General features: G+C 47.9%; 1 protein-coding gene across 1 annotated transcript; it reads left to right on the forward strand.

The window, feature by feature from the left end:
- The first annotated feature begins 8,862 nt into the window (after positions 1-8,862).
- LOC103708595 (2-alkenal reductase (NADP(+)-dependent)-like) lies at positions 8,863-15,949 on the forward strand. The gene is made up of 5 exons (XM_039122002.1): positions 8,863-9,141; positions 13,105-13,282; positions 13,887-14,053; positions 14,736-14,818; positions 15,406-15,949. The coding sequence occupies exons 1-5, from the start codon at positions 8,908-8,910 to the stop codon at positions 15,782-15,784; spliced, it is 1,041 nt and encodes a 346-aa protein (XP_038977930.1). The 5' UTR covers positions 8,863-8,907; the 3' UTR covers positions 15,785-15,949.
- The last annotated feature ends 323 nt before the right edge of the window (positions 15,950-16,272 follow it).

Below are 16,272 nucleotides of genomic sequence, written 5' to 3' on the forward strand. Positions count from 1 at the left end.
TGCAAGCTGGTCCGGTCTGTCACAATTATACTTTTGGATGTCTTCCCTCCGTGTTCTTATAAATAGTCCCATCTTCAATGAATGACCCTTTTCATCCTTGTCAAGGAAAGTGCACCAACAAAAAGTACTGGCTAAAATCAGCATAAAATGTCATTGTTTCTGCTATGAAAGATCAGGGATTCTTTGACTGACATGCTATCCCACAAAAGTTGAGCTTTTGGAAATCAACCTCTTATCATGAAGATAGGAATTCATGGAGATTAAGCTGATGATCGATGTAGATAAGAGCCATGTAAACTCTCACGCTTAGATGATGAAAGACTGCAATGAGATATCCTCATTTAATACTCTTCTCATTGGTATTTGAGAACAATTTCATGAAGAGTCTTCTGATAGGCATCAATCAATACCAGGACCAGTGATAATGAAACTAGGAGTCTAGCCCACCTTCTATATTGCAATCCCGGCTCCTTTCCCTGCATATATTTCGGTCTCCCCTGCGGGTGATCTTTGCGAACAGCAGTGGCTTCCCTTAAAATAAATGATTAAAAACAGGATGGGATTCTTCTGGAGCGGCGACCGCGGCCTTCACCAAGTTAAGCTTCTATATGTCTTTGCATTTCCAAAACTCTCAAACTTGGCTTAGTTATGTGTGGAACTTGAGAAGATGCATGAGCTTGGCTCATTTTTGGGCAATTTTTGGCTGAACAATCTTAAAGAAAACCTGTTATGATCCCAGCTCAGTTGTTTTATGAACAGTCTGGCACCAAAACCGAACCTAGCATGTGATGATTTGTAAAAATACATATAGATGAATTTTAATTTGGAAAATGTTGTGGTTCAAATCTGGCCCAAGGGTGACCACGCCTGAGGAGTCGGGGGAAGCTGCCGGAGTGTGGAAGAAGTCGGGGAGAGCCGCCTCCTGCGACCAACAGTATACTTACACGAATCTTCACCGGTGCTTCCAGTGAGGGCCCTCCGATGCTCAAGTTAGAGTGGAGCTTAATAGATCGGCCAAAAAAATCCCTTTGGCATTACATGTTGGGGTCCTTTATAGTCCTAGTAGGAGCGTTTAGGTGGAGGAGGTATGGCCCATTTCCATCATGAAAGAAAGTGGCGTGCAGCCTGAGCTTGCTTGTGGCGCGCGGTGGAGTCCGTCCTGGGAAATGGTGAGACGCTGACAGCCGTTGCAGGATATGGCCCATGCTTATCATGAGCGGGAGTGGCGTGCAACTTGAGCTCGCCTGCAGCGCGCAGTGGAGTCCGTTCTTGGGAACGGTAAAGTGTTGCCCTTGGCTGTCATGGGCTAGTGAGCGAAGCACGGTGTTGCAGCATCGTAACGCATGGCCTCGTAGGAGGGCGAAGGCACGGCACAGGTGCAGTTGTTGGCGACGTTGAGCTTGTCGAGAAGTTGGTAAACGGGTGCTGAGGCAAGGTTAGCATTTCGGGTTTCGGGGTGTGCTTGGTGGAGCGCCCCAAGCTCGAGGGTCAGGGTGTAGTGCTGAAGAGGGCGCCCGAGCTTGGTCGGACGCGACGGCGAATAAGGAGGGCGCCCGAGCTTGGTCGGGCGCGTCGGTGAATATGGAGGTTGAAGGGGCCTTCGGTGAAGTCTGAGGCCAGGTTAATTATGGGCTAGACCGAGGACACATCTGTTTGGCGTTGGTGTCTGTTGGGCCAAAATTGGGTGGCCCTTTTGATGTGGGCTGGACGATCCATTTTGCCCCTTATCATTTGTCCCTTGATTTTCGAGGTCGAGTCGCTCTTCAGCTCGAGCGAAGGAAGTAGTCGGATGGTTGGTCATTCGGCAGTGTGCTTCAGCGCTTATGAAGACGCACGCGCCGAGTAGGGGACACTTGGAGCATTTTACAGCTGAAGGCTTTGAATCTGGCTTTTGGAGTCGAGCTTAGCTGGCTTGAGCTGCCACGTCCCCGTGAACAGAATCCGTCATGGAGATTTCTTTGTCTTCCACATATGTATCTTTTTTCAAAGGGGTTGCTGAGTGGAATAGAAAAGGGGACGACTATTAATGCCCCGTCCCTTGCAGCATCGATTGAGAGCCAAAGGGCCTCATGACTGCAGGATCTATCGACAAAGTCGTTCCTCAAGCTCGGCTCGGGACGCCCTGCAACATCGATTGAGAGCCAACGGGCATTATGACTGCAGGATGTATCGATAAAGTCGTCCCTCGGCTCGGGATGCCCTGCAGCACCGATTGAGAGCCAAAGGGCCTCACGACTGCAGGATCGATCGACAAAGTCATCCCTCGAGCTCGGCTCAAGACGCTCTGCAGCATCGATTGAGAGCCAAAGGGCCTCGCGACCGCATGATCTGTTTATAAAGTCGCTCCTGATCTGAGTGGGGGACGCCCTGTGGCGTCAACGGAGAGCCGTTGCAGAGCACCCCCATCCACAGTACTCTATAAAGCGCACCCCTGATCTGAGTGGGGGGCGCCCTGCAGCGTCAACGGGGAGCCGTTGAAGAGCATCCTCGTCCGCAGTACTTTATAAAGCGCGCCCTTGATCTGAGTGGGGGGCGCCCTGAGACGTCAAAGGAGAGCCATTGAAGTGCACCCCCATCCGCTGTACTCTATAATGTGCACCCTTGATCTGAGTGGGGGGCGCCCTGCAGCGTTAACGGGGAGTTGTTGAAGAGCACGAGAATAGAATTCCGCCCGAGGGTTACCTATTGGGGTCCTTTATAGCCCTGGTAGGAGCGCTTAGGTGGCGAAGGTATGGCCCGTTCCCATCATGAGAGGGAGTGGCGCGCAGTCTGAGCTTGCTTGCAGCGCGCAGTGGAGTCCATCCTAGGGAATGGTGAGACGCTAACAGCCGTTGCAGGGTATGGCCCATTCTTATCATGAGCGGGAGTAGCGCGCAGCTTGAGCTTACCTACAGTATGCAGTGGAGTTTGTTCTTGGAAACGGTAAGGTGTTGCCCTTGGCTATCGTAAGCCATTGAGCGAAGCACGGCGTGGCGGCGTCGTAACGCATGGCCTCATAGAAGGGCGAAGGCACACACACGGGTGCGGTTGTTGGCGAGGCCGAGCTTGTCGAGAAGTTGGTTAGACGGGTGTTGAGGCCAGGTTTGCATTTCGGATTCTGGGGTGTGCTTAGAAGAGCGCCCCAAGCTCAAGGGTCGGGGTGTAGTGCTGGAGACGGCGCCCGAGCTTGGTCGGGTGCGTCGGCGAATAAGGAGGGCGCCCGAGCTTGGTCAAATGCGTCGGCGAATAAGGAGGGTGAAGAGGCCTTCGGCGAAGTCCGAGGCCAGGTTAATTCTGGGTTAGACCGAGAACACATTTGGCTGGCGTTGGTGCCTGTTGGGCCGAAATTGGGTGGCCTTTTTGATGTGGGCTGGACAATCCATTTTGCCCCCATCAGAAAACGCCAAGAATACTTCTTATATATGTGGTGCATGCCTTGCAAGTGCATCATTTTGATGTCACTTCTGACATCAATGTTCTTTCTCTCGGCCTTTCTATGTTGAGAGTGACGTAAAAAACCTGGCTGATGATTCTTGGAACCTTCAAGGCCAAGTTGAGAGGGGCTACTTGGTGGAATTTCGTGGCAAAGTTTTTCTTTGGATTGGATCTTTCAAAGAAGGTGTAAGAGCTAGGAAGGATGCATGGAGAATTGCATATATATATATATATATATATATATATGTCACTCGTGGCGGTGATTACAGTTTGGAAAGGACCAAATCACTTCGATTTTCTCAGCCATCAACCAAAATAATGCAGAATAGATGTTGTTGGTGGAAAAATGGACCACCCCACAAATGCAATTATAGCACCCAAATCCGTCTGCTCTCGAGCTCATCCAAGTGATCGGGCTCTTCCGCTCTCGAGCTCATCCAAGTGATCGAGCTCTTCCGCTCTCGAGCTCATCAAGTGATCGGGCTCTTCCGCTCTCGAGCTCATCCAAGTGATCGAGCTCTTCCGCTCTCAAGCTCATCAAGTGATCGGGCTCTTCCGCTCTCGAGCTCATCCAAGTGATCGAGCTCTTCCGCTCTCGAGCTCATCTAAGTGATCGAGCTCATAGGCCGAGCCGAGCACAGAAGGCCGAGCACAGAAGGCTGCCGAGCACAGAAGGCCGAGCACAGAAGGCTGCCGAGCACAGAAGGTCGAGCACAGAAGGCCGAGACCAGAGAGCCGAGACCAGAGAGCCGAGGCCAGAAGGCCGAGACCAGAGAGCGCCGACCAGAAAGGCAACCCCGCCGAGCCCATGCCTTAGCCAAATATCCAATCTCCGCCTAACCCTCCAAAGGATCTGACAACTAAATATATGACTCCACTTCAATCTGCCACCATTCCCAAGTCATTAAGGCACAAGATCTCCGCAGGCATTCGGCACACCCTCAGGCCTCCGATGCACTCAGTCATTAAATGAACACGGCTCAAGATGATCTCCGGATCACTGAACCATCAAAGCGTATGGCTCTTTCTGACCACCGGTTCACTCAGCAATCAATGCACTTGTCATCTACGAACCCCAGGCCCACCACGGCCGGCGGTTCAACCACCCCAACGGGTCCGATCAATCGTAACAGCTCCCTGACAGTGACGGTAACCCATTAATTCGCCCAGTCACATCACAGGTAACCCTGCCACTCTCCCTATAAAAGGGGAGCTTCTCCCTCTAAAAGGGGAGAGGCCTCTTCCTCCCAAGGGGATTTTTTCGGACTTCCACATACAATCCCTCTCTCTTCTTCAAAGTTAAGCCCCCCTCTGACTTAAGCATCGGAGGGCCGGCGCCGGGGAGCCCGGCCACCGGTTTTCTTGCAGGACTTACGCCCCCCAGGAGGACGCCACCCGCCGGCACGCCATCGACCACCGCTCCTACGGCGGACTTGCACCCCTCCAGGAGGACGCCACCAGCCGGCGCACGGTCATCCACCGTCCCTGCGGCGGAGCCCCTCCTTCCCCTGGCTTCGTGACGGCCCCCGGGTCCAATTTCCAGCAACAGTTGGCGCTAGAGGAAGGGCCCGAGTTCGCTGCCATGAAGCTAAGAAGCAAAGGGGCTTCCAACGCCTCCCGACGTCCTCCATCAAGTCCAGAACGTTCCGTTCGGAACTCACCACCTCCGGCCGAGTCAGCGCCTCAAGTTTGACCGGAGCAGTTTCATGCCCTGGTGCAACAGGTGCAGGCCTTGGCTACCGTTGTCCAAGGCTTGCAACCTAGGGGCGCCCCGACGGTACCGCCCCCTCCGGCCCCAGTTCAACCGGAGCCTCCTACAAGCGGACTTCCCTTTCGAGGTCAGGACTCTCAAGTCCAGGCCTCCCTCTGGAGAGAACACCCAGCTAGAGGCCCTGGTGGCTGGCCCCAACCCTCAGAGGCCGAGTCAGTTCCAGGGCAACTTGTACCAGAACGGACCGCTGCAGCGATCCCCCAGAATGATGAACTCGACAAGAAGGTCGAGGAGCTGGAGCGCCAGATCCAGGCACTCCATGGAAGGAAACCGGGACGTGATGGTGACTTTGAGTTCACCACAAAGTCCCCCTTCTCCCAGCAAATTGATGACGAACCAGTCCCGCCGCGGTTCAAGATGCCCCAGGTGGAGCCTTACAACGGCAGGGCCGACCCCCTTGACCACCTGGAAAGTTATCAGGTCTTAATGGCCCTACAAGGAGCCTCGGAGGCCATGATGTGCAAAGCCTTTCCAGCAACGCTCCGAGGACCGGCCCGGCTTTGGTTCACCGGGTTGAAGCCGAGTACTGTCTCCTCCTTTGAGCAGCTCGGCAGGCAGTTTGCCAGTAATTTTGCCGCTAGCCAGCCCCAGCGGCGGACGTCGGACTCCCTCCTTGACATCAAACAAGAGGAGGGAGAGTCCTTCAAGGAGTACTTGGATCGGTTTACTGCCGCAACATGGGAAGTCCGGGAGCTGGACCAGTCAATCGCCATGTCGGCACTAAAGACTGGAGCCCGGTCTTACAGGTTCCTCTTCTCTATCGAGAAGAACTTTCCTGCAGACCTCACCGAAATGTTGACCCGAGCTCGCAAGTACGCCAAGGCTGAGGAAGCCATGGCCTCTCGGCGGGAGGAAGCCGAACGACCTGCCAAGATGCAGAAGAAGCACCAGGAGCACTCCCAACCAAGTAGCAGATTCCCCTGGCATGAGAAAGAGCCTCCTTGGCCCAAGAGCCTAGCTCGCCCGGGGTCTCCCCTCCAAAAATTTCAGACGTACACTCCTCTCACATCCACCCGAGCAGAAATCCTCATGGAGATTGAGGGTCGGGGCTACCTCCGACCTCCATTGAGAATGCGTCCGACAGAGTCGCGGAAGCACTCAAAAAAGTACTGCCGCTTCCACCGAGATCGCGGCCATGATACGGAGGATTGCTACGAGCTTCGTGATGAGATCGAGGCACTTGTCCGCCGAGGTCGGTTGAGTTATTTTGTCCGTGATCATGCCTACAGGAGAGAGCCCGAGGAACAAAATCCAGTGCCGCATAAGGAGCAGAATGACAACTGACCTCTCACGGGCATCATCAATACCATCAGAGGGCGGGCAACTAGAGGCACCAGAAGCTCCGAAGCCCGAATGCAAAACACCTCCCCCAGAAAATCGAGCCAAAGAAAGCTAGTGCCAAGCTAAGTCCTAAGGGACTTCGAAGCTCGGAAGCCATCAAAATATCTCCAAAAGGTACAGGACGCCACTTTGGCTTCAAATAATTTTAATATTTTATCTATTTTCAGGTCGGAGAATCCAAAAAACGACCAACGTCGCCCCGAATAGGGTGCACGATCGCCAACGGACGAAGTCCGTCTCCTGTATGCGTCTCCAATGATGCTCTAGCTAAGCTCGGGATGCCGATTCGACGCCATTCGACGACATTCGACGCCATTCGACGACACTTCGACGCCATTCGACGCCATTCAACGCCATTCGACGCCTTTCAACGCCATTCGACGCCTCCTACGACAACACGCCCCGATCTGAGTGGGGGCACCCTGCTGAGTTGACCACAAGCCAAAGAAGGCCGCTGAGTCGACCTAAAGCACTATAACTCTAACTGCATGAAAGGTACATCCTGCTTGGCACGCACATCTCCATATATATTTGGCTATATTGCAGGATGATCGACGACTGGACTACTTCCTTCGTCCGAGCCAAAAGGCAGCTCGAACTCGGAAGTCGGGGGGTAGTGTTGGTGGAAAATGGACCACCCCACAAATGCAATTATAGCACCCAAATCCGTCTGCTCTCGAGCTCATCCAAGTGATCGGGCTCTTCCGCTCTCGAGCTCATCAAGTGATCGGGCTCTTCCGCTCTTGAGCTCATCCAAGTGATCGAGCTCTTCCGCTCTCAAGCTCATCAAGTGATCGGGCTCTTCCGCTCTCGAGCTCATCCAAGTGATCGAGCTCTTCCGCTCTCGAGCTCATCTAAGTGATCGAGCTCATAGGCCGAGCCGAGCACAGAAGGCCGAGCACAGAAGGCCGAGCACAGAAGGCTGCCGAGCACAGAAGGCCGAGCACAGAAGGCCGAGACCAGAGAGCCGAGACCAGAGAGCCGAGGCCAGAAGGCCGAGACCAGAGAGCGCCGACCAGAAAGGCAACCCCGCCGAGCCCATGCCTTAGCCAAATATCCAATCTCCGCCTAACCCTCCAAAGGATCTGACAACTAAATATATGACTCCACTTCAATCTGCCACCATTCCCAAGTCATTAAGGCACAAGATCTCCGCAGGCATTCGGCACACCCTCAGGCCTCCGATGCACTCAGTCATTAAATGAACACGGCTCAAGATGATCTCCGGATCACTGAACCATCAAAGCGTATGGCTCTTTCTGACCACCGGTTCACTCAGCAATCAATGCACTTGTCATCTACGGACCCCAGGCCCACCACGGCCGGCGGTTCAACCACCCCAACGGGTCCGATCAATCGTGACAGCTCCCTGACAGTGACGGTAACCCATTAATTCGCCCAGTCACATCACAGGTAACCCTGCCACTCTCCCTATAAAAGGGGAGCTTCTCCCTCTAAAAGGGGAGAGGCCTCTTCCTCCCAAGGGGATTTTTTCGGACTTCCACATACAATCCCTCTCTCTTCTTCAAAGTTAAGCCCCCCTCTGACTTAAGCATCGGAGGGCCGGCGCCGGGGAGCCCGGCCACCGGTTTTCTTGCAGGACTTACGCCCCCCAGGAGGACGCCACCCGCCGGCACGCCATCGACCACCGCTCCTACGGCGGACTTGCACCCCTCCAGGAGGACGCCACCAGCCGGCGCACGGTCATCCACCGTCCCTGCGGCGGAGCCCCTCCTTCCCCTGGCTTCGTGACGGCCCCCGGGTCCAATTTCCAGCAACAGATGTGAAGTTGAGAGTCACGTTTGGCTCAAAGTTCTTTACTGGAGAAAATTTTAAAGAAAAATTTCCTTCTTTTCCATACAGAAAAAGACGATGATTATTTCTTGCAAAAAAAAAAAAATGATGCTTGGACGACATCGTTTCACGTAGAGCTTTGCCGTCCAGGCGTTGCCCTCCAATTGTCGTGATGGACCATGCCTCCTCCCGTAGGAAAAACGCGGAAATTGACCCAAACTATCCACTCCTTTGACAAAGTGATCTCGCTATTTTCATACTAAAAACAAAATCATGTTAATTTACAGCAACCATTACAATAGTTATAATAAATATTGTTATTGTTAAACTTTTAATACTATAGCAATAACTACAGTAAAGCTTATTTATAATGGCATTATAACCAATTTATTTTTTCTGTAGATGATGTAATTTTCTTAAGAAAAATTTGTACCCAACCTGACTTTTAAAAATATCTTTTGCATAAAATAATAAATGCACATAATTGCTATTTTTCGGAGCCTTCTACGTGAAGTACTTAATATCAGGAATCCTCGTCTATAGGCCTTCTCTAAAGCCCGCAAAGAGCGAGAGAGCGAGAGAGCGCGATGGCGGAGGTGAGGGCGAACAAGAAGGTTGTGTTGAAGGACTTCATAACGGCGGGTTTCCCCAAGGAGAGCGACATGGAGGTCGTGACGACGGACACCGTCCGATTGAAGGTCCCCGAGGGATCGAAGGCGGTGCTGCTCAAGACCCTGTACCTCTCCTGCGACCCTTATATGCTATGGCGTATGAGAAAGCACGACGAGCCCTCCTTCGTCCCCGACTTCGTCCCCGGCTCGGTATACCTTATAAATACAATATATAATAAGACCCCTCTCTCCCTCTCAGTTTTTTTTTTGTTCCTACAACTTATTTCTCTTATGTTTTCTTAGGAGTTATGGTAGCTGTTCATGGAGTCTTCGGTCTAAGTTTTTAAGCCCTGGTTTCGGAGGAGGGTGAAGAGATGGAACGGTAGCTGATAGGGTCGGAAATTTTATGGGGCTTGGGGTTTGAACTCGGACAACTTCATGGTACAGTTTTGCTTAAATTAGATGTGACGATTAAGATTATGGGGCTTCTCTTACGTTTACTACACGCACCGACTCATTCTGTTGTACAGTAGTTACAACTTTGGAGAAAAAGCACAATTAAATATGTTATTTGAGCACGAAATGGCAAGAGAGGGCTGGGTAGAGAAGTTTATAGGAAAAAAAATCATGGAAAATGTTAGGAAAATGAGGGTGAAACATGATCACAAAACTACGGCGAATTTGATGGTTCTTTTCCAAGCATGATTCGATGAATTTTACTTTGATCGGATCGACCGAGGTGTCGGGCACTCTCGCTTTGTCAGTTCTATGAGGACATTGAGATTAGAGTTCTATTCTTGGAATAATCATGATAAATTCTGATTGAAAATACAATTTTTGGATATTAGGCTCTAAGAAGAATTTTCCAAATTAATTGGATCTGTTAGTTGGATTGCATTTGCAAGACAAGCAATATTTTATTTTTCTAAATTTATCAGGAATCATTAAATATTTTATATTCATGATTTTGAACAGTATTATTCATGATGCATAAATTTGATGGATAATATATTGTTTTGGAATATTATGACAATATATGATCTTTTTATGAATTTGATGAATTTGACACTTCATAATTTTGGAATTGGAATATGAAACCTAAAACTATTTGAATTTCGACCTGACTGTATTAAGAACTCTGCCAATAGGGGCTATTACGTTGGCATATGATTTGTCCTGAAGGTTGTGTCCAAGATGATTAGTGATGTACCGTCGGCAGACAAGCAATGCTGAAGGACTTTGCTGCTAGATAATACGCAGCTCACCGCAAAAAGATTAATCGGTGTTATGACCCTGCCACTGGAAAGACGTGGTCATAGCTCAGGATCGATAAAATAAAATGAATATTTGAAAGAATTTGAATCCATGAAAAGAATTTTAAAATTTTAAGAAGAATGTGATTCATATATTGATATTGTATATGTGCTTATTTTCTACAAATTATTAACTATCTGATTACCTGATTTACTTAGCTAAAGTGATCATTGCTTATTGGGTTGTTTAGCTCGTTATACGATTTTTTATTTTTTTAACAGATTCAGAGAACTAACCTACCGAGATTTTCAATATGGAAGAGCGACTAGAAGAAATGTGGCACAAGTTATCTTAAATTAGAGTTTATTTAAATTAATGTTTTACCTTAAAGTAATGTTAGAGTTGCGAGACATTGTAATTTAAGTTAGTTAATAAAACAAAGTTTACATATAATTAGTTAAATTAATTCTGCTGCATATTTATGATATTGTGTTGAGATGGCATGCATATTTGTGAGGAGAGTTTTCTATGAGTATGCGGCGGTTGACGCGACCTTTGGCTCGCGATCTCGGGTCAGGAGTGTGACAGTATATGTGTGTGTTTTCCCTTCTCTAATAAAAAGTATTTTTAGCACGTCTTTAGGTGTTCTTATGATAGTTGTAACTCATTGAGAAATGCTATGTTGCAGCCCAATAGTCGATCCGTCTGAAAATTGGACTGCTTTGATCTGGATGCAGCAATACTAGTTTTGGTATAAAGTTTACTATGGAAAACGTGCAATACGTGTATTTGGAAGTGAGAAATGTGTATAGGGTTCAAAAGAGGCTGCAGAGCAGGAAGAAAGCAAATAGTGTCTAACAGTGCAGCTTCTGTCATTCTTTTGATTAGATGTTAGTTTTTGCATTCAGTCATTTGATGGGGCACTCAGGGAGTGTGGTCTTGTACGATCATAAACTTGAGAAAGATAGGTTGTTATGTATCCAAGAGTGGGTTTCCTTCTCTTTTGGAGTTGCCATGTTGCACGTCTGAAGGCAAAGCATGAGATGATCAGTTGAAAAATATTGGAAGAATATTGGAAGAGGGAATGAGAGAGACTGGGAGAGACAATAGAATCGATGGGAAACTATGGTGGAATGGCTAGGAAAATCATAGATATAAGGCTAAAATAGCAAGTCAAGAGAGGAAAAACATGTCAGTGGTAAATTTATGTGGAAGGAGTGTCACGCCCCCACCTCTGCGAGGCACATGAGGCACCTAGTGCCCACGTGGGGGCCACATGAGGGGGAAACACGGGGCTCCCCTGCCAGATATTGTCCGGTTCTGGGGCTTCACGCAAGCGTCCTTCATCCCTCCTCGGTTTTGTTTTCCTCCCAAAACGCGTCGCAGGATTTGGAGACACCCGCCTCATATGCCCAAACTCTAGAACGAGTCTTTCCGATGTGGGACTATTGGGCCTCACACCCTTCCCACCATCGGACAAGGCTTTGATACCAAATGTCACGCCGCCGCCTCTGCGAGGCATGTCACGCCCCCGCCTCTGCGAGGCACGTGAGGCACCTAGTGCCCACGTGGGGGCCACATAAGGGGGGACCGCGGGAATCCCCTGCCAGATATTGTCCGGTTCTGGGGCTTCACGCAAGCGTCCTTCACCCCTCCCCGGTTTTGTTTTCCACCCAAAACGCGTCTGCAGGATTTGGAGACACCCGCCTCATATGCCCAGGCTCTGGAACGAGTCTTTCCGATGTGGGACTATTGGGCCTCACACCCTTCCCACCATCGGACAAGATCCGTCCTCGGCTTTGATACCAAATGTCACGCCCCCGCCTCTGCGAGGCACATGAGGCACCTAGTGCCCACATGGGGGCCACATGAGGGGGAAACACGGGGCTCCCCTGCCAGATATTGTCCGGTTCTGGGGCTTCACGCAAGCGTCCTTCATCCCTTCCCGGTTTTATTTTCCTCCCAAAACGCGTCTGCAGGATTTGGAGACACCCGCCTCACATGTCCAGGCTCTAGAACGAGTCTTTCCGATGTGGGACTATTGGGCCTCACACCCTTTCCACCATCGGACAAGAGCCGTCCTCGGCTCTAATACCAAATGTCACGCCGCCGCCTCTGCGAGGCACGTGAGGCACCTAGTGCTCACGTGGGGGCCACATGAGGGGGGAAACACGGGGCTCCCCTGCCAGATATTGTCCGGTTCTGAGGCTTCACGCAAGCGTCCTTCACCCCTCCCCGGTTTTGTTTTCCTCCCAAAACGCGTTTGCAGGATTTGGAGACACCCGCCTCATATGCCCAGGCTCCGCGCAGAGGTGGAGGTGTGACATTTGGTATCAGAGCCGAGGACGGCTCTTGTCCGATGGTGGGAAGGGTGTGAGGCCCAATAGTCCCACATCGGAAAGACTCGTTCTAGAGCCTGGGCATATGAGGCGGGTGTCTCCAAATCCTGCAGACGCATTTTGGGAGGAAAACAAAACCGGGGAGGGGTGAAGGACGCTTGCGTGAAGCCCCAGAACCGGACAATATCGGACAGGGGAGCCCCGTGTTCCCCCCTTATATGGCCCCCACGTAGGCACTAGGTGCCTCACGTGCCTCGCAGAGGTGGCGGCGTGACAAGGAGATATATACTTTGAAAAGCAATGGTTAGAATTTCATCTTTATAATTGTAGAAATAATACATATGGATCCTACATTGTGTTAAATAGTCATATTCTGTGTAATTCATGTTTGCTACATCATTAGAGCTCAAATAACAGCTAGTATTTTTGAACTTGACGAAGTAAAAGGCCATCCATTTCCCCAATCAAGCTAAAGCTGTTTCGGACAATATTACCATTATGGAACTTCTACTTATGTAAGCTTACATTTTAAGGTTCCCTGTTTCTCCATGTTCATCTTTTTTCTTCTTTCGTTGTACAGGTCATAACTGGTTTTGGTGTAGGTAAAGTGGTGGATTCTAGCCATCCAGATTTCAAGGTAGGTGACTTTGTGTGGGGCATGACTGGATGGGAAGAGTATAGCCTCATCACAGAAACAGAGATGCTTTTCAAGATCAGATACACTGATGTTCCCCTTTCCTATTACACTGGCCTTCTTGGTAAATTGTTTGTTCAGCAAAATGCCTATCCGAATATGTTGAGTACATAACCATTAAACAGTAGTCATTCTTTGATATCGTTATATGCTACTTTAAGGTTCTTCTGATTTGACAGTTGTGCTACATTGTTGTTTAACAACTGTGGTTGTAAATCTTGCAACAATGGCAAAATGATACTGAAAATCATTAACATCTAACATGGTATGGAATATGGAATATCAATGTTAGTTTTTTTATCAAAAAATCCTTGGTATTACCTATTAATGATAATGGAAATGTTCAGGGATAAGTAAGGCCATATGTGAATTATATCATCTGGATCAAAGATTGCCTGTTGAGGCAGATACCTGAAACCATGTTCAGGAAATAAAAAGTCAAACAAGTGAAAAGCTCAGTGTAAATTAGATTTATTTTTTCAATGATTAAGGTGGTTTCAATGATTAACAGAGTCCACAAGTGTACTAAACCAGATGTAGATCAAGTAATCACTATGGTGAAGAAAAAGAATGTCACTGAACTTTGGTAGAATAGTTCTGTTCCTTAGTTTCCGTGCTTCCCGTGCAATTTGTCATATGGCTTCTGACATCACTATTTTCATATTCAGGCATGGCAGGGTTCACAGCTTATATTGGATTTCATGAGATCAGCTCGCCAAAGAAAGGGGAATATGTCTTTGTCTCTGCTGCATCAGGTGCCGTTGGACAGCTTGTTGGGCAGCTTGCCAAATTAATGGGCTGTTACGTGGTTGGAAGTGCTGGTTCTGATGAAAAGGTTTGTAAGACTGTGACTTGGGTTCTCAAATTTTGGATAAGAAGAATTTCTGAAACACATAAGAAATACAAAAAATTGATCAGGCATGAGGTTAGAACCTGCACATAAAAATTGATAAGAGGAATTTTTAACAGAGTACACCTATTAGTTGTTTACTTGAGGTTTCATGTATTGGATTCAGTTTACCCAAATTTTGTTTTTCAGAATATAGATAATGGGAGTGTCTCTGGGAGCACTTCACATCAAATTTCCTTAGATCCCTTTTCACCTGCAATTTATTATGCAAACAACCTCAGGGGCTTAGATATTGAAAAATGCTACAATTTTGTAGGTCCCCAATCCCTATTAGAAGAATGCACCATCGATAACCTGAAATGTTTCACAGTGGATGTGTTCTTTTTCTGTTTTCTTATGACTAACATGAGGTCGAAGAGGTATAATGGATATGATTGTGGTTGCAGAGAAGAAAATTGTACATATTCAGCTTTAGTGAAACAAAGCACTAGTCCTGAGAGATTTTGTGTTATCGTATGCATATTACTCATGCCTCTTCTGTTTAAGCATCACTCAATTTCTTTTTTGGCACTACAGTCCTGAGAGAGATTTTGTGTTCTCATTGCATTTTACCTATGCCTCTTCTGTTTAAGATTGCTCAACTTCCTTTTTGGCACTGTCTACTCAGGTTAACTTATTGAAGAACAAGTTTGGTTTTGATGAGGCTTTTAATTATAAGAAGGAGCCAGACTTGAGTGCAGCTTTAAAGAGGTTGGTTGCTTCTTCTTTTTTTAACTGACTTTTTTTTTTTTTTTTATCTCGAGAGAACTGATGGTTTATGAAACTAGCGTTCTGCATCCAGCCTTAAACTCTTAGTGATGCATGGAATTACATGACACAGACAACTGAGACAAGTATGTGGCATGGGTCTCGCCTGTGTATGATATGCATCTTAGCTTCAATTCCAACTGTCCTGATTTCTGAAAATCTCTGCAATGGAATTTGTGATGATCCGTGATTGGCGGGCGCTTTTATGTAGGATGTTTGCATAATGCAGGTCCATCCATGGTCTAGTTATTGTAGTTTGGAGAACATGGAGTTGCCTTCAAATTATTTGGACTGTCATATACCCTGGTTGTGGAGATTTCTTCTCTATATATTGAACCAAAGAGAATCTGTTGTTATAATAATATAAATAGTGGCAAGCTGGTATTAGATAGATAGCTCTCTCCCCTGAGTATAGTTTGTTCGGTCATTTAATTTTACAGTGTGAACCATATATGCTCCATTGAAGCAAGGTGAAGAAGGGCACCAACAATTTCTTTCTGACATCAATCTAACGAAGTCTTTCTTTTCAGGTTGTTCCCTGAAGGTATCGATATCTACTTCGAGAATGTTGGTGGTCCGATGCTGGACGCTGTTCTTATCAACATGAGGACCCATGGTCGGATTGCAGTGTGTGGAATGATTTCTCAATACAATCTTGAGAAACCTGAGGGTGTGCACAACTTATTCTACCTCGTCGCAAAGCGCATCAGAATGGAAGGGTTCCTGGTTTTGGATTTTTTGCATAAATATCATCAGTTTGAGGAGATCATTGCCCGGTATATAAAGGATGGGAAGATCACTTATGTGGAGGATAAAGCTGAAGGACTCGAGAATGCTCCAGCAGCACTGGTGGGGCTCTTTGCAGGCCGCAATGTTGGTAAACAGTTGGTTGTAGTTTCTCATGAATGAACAGCTGTGTGAGCATCAGACTACTTCTGTAAACCTTCCCAAAAAATAACCATCTGCTCTTGTCGAGTAGATTGTATTGTGCCTCTATGAAGGACTGAATTTTTACTTGCACAATTGCTATGATGTCATATTTTGTTTGAGAAGCTGTTTTTGAGGTTTTTCGTTTAGAAAGACATTTTTGGGGTAAATGTTGCTGCTCATTCTACTGGGTGTGAATTTGGCTGGATATTTGCAGGCTGGTCTGATCTTGTAACAACCCAAGATCTCACCCAAAGTGGCTAGCCGGAAGGAATTATTTGGATTTTTTGATCCCGTATAAGTACCCAAGATTAAGCCGGCTATAGGCCGAGCTTACTCTGATACCATTATAACAATTTCGGACCTCACCCAAAATAGCTAGCCGGAAGGTATTATTTGGGTTTCTTGATTTTGTATAAGTATTCAAGATCTACCCAATAAATAATCGATGTGGAACTAAACACACACTC

This window comes from Phoenix dactylifera, unplaced genomic scaffold, assembly GCF_009389715.1.
Source record: "Phoenix dactylifera cultivar Barhee BC4 unplaced genomic scaffold, palm_55x_up_171113_PBpolish2nd_filt_p 001320F, whole genome shotgun sequence".
In the NCBI taxonomy this organism is placed as follows: Eukaryota; Viridiplantae; Streptophyta; class Magnoliopsida; order Arecales; family Arecaceae; genus Phoenix; species Phoenix dactylifera.

Bases quoted from the DNA above. Each gene is read 5' to 3' on its own strand.
- LOC103708595 (XM_039122002.1), top strand. From the start codon at position 8,908: ATGGCGGAGGTGAGGGCGAACAAGAAGGTTGTGTTGAAGGACTTCATA. The intron at 13,283-13,886 runs GTAAATTGTTTG...TTTCATATTCAG, and splicing joins CTATTACACTGGCCTTCTTG to GCATGGCAGGGTTCACAGCT. The intron at 14,054-14,735 runs GTTTGTAAGACT...CTGTCTACTCAG, and splicing joins GTGCTGGTTCTGATGAAAAG to GTTAACTTATTGAAGAACAA.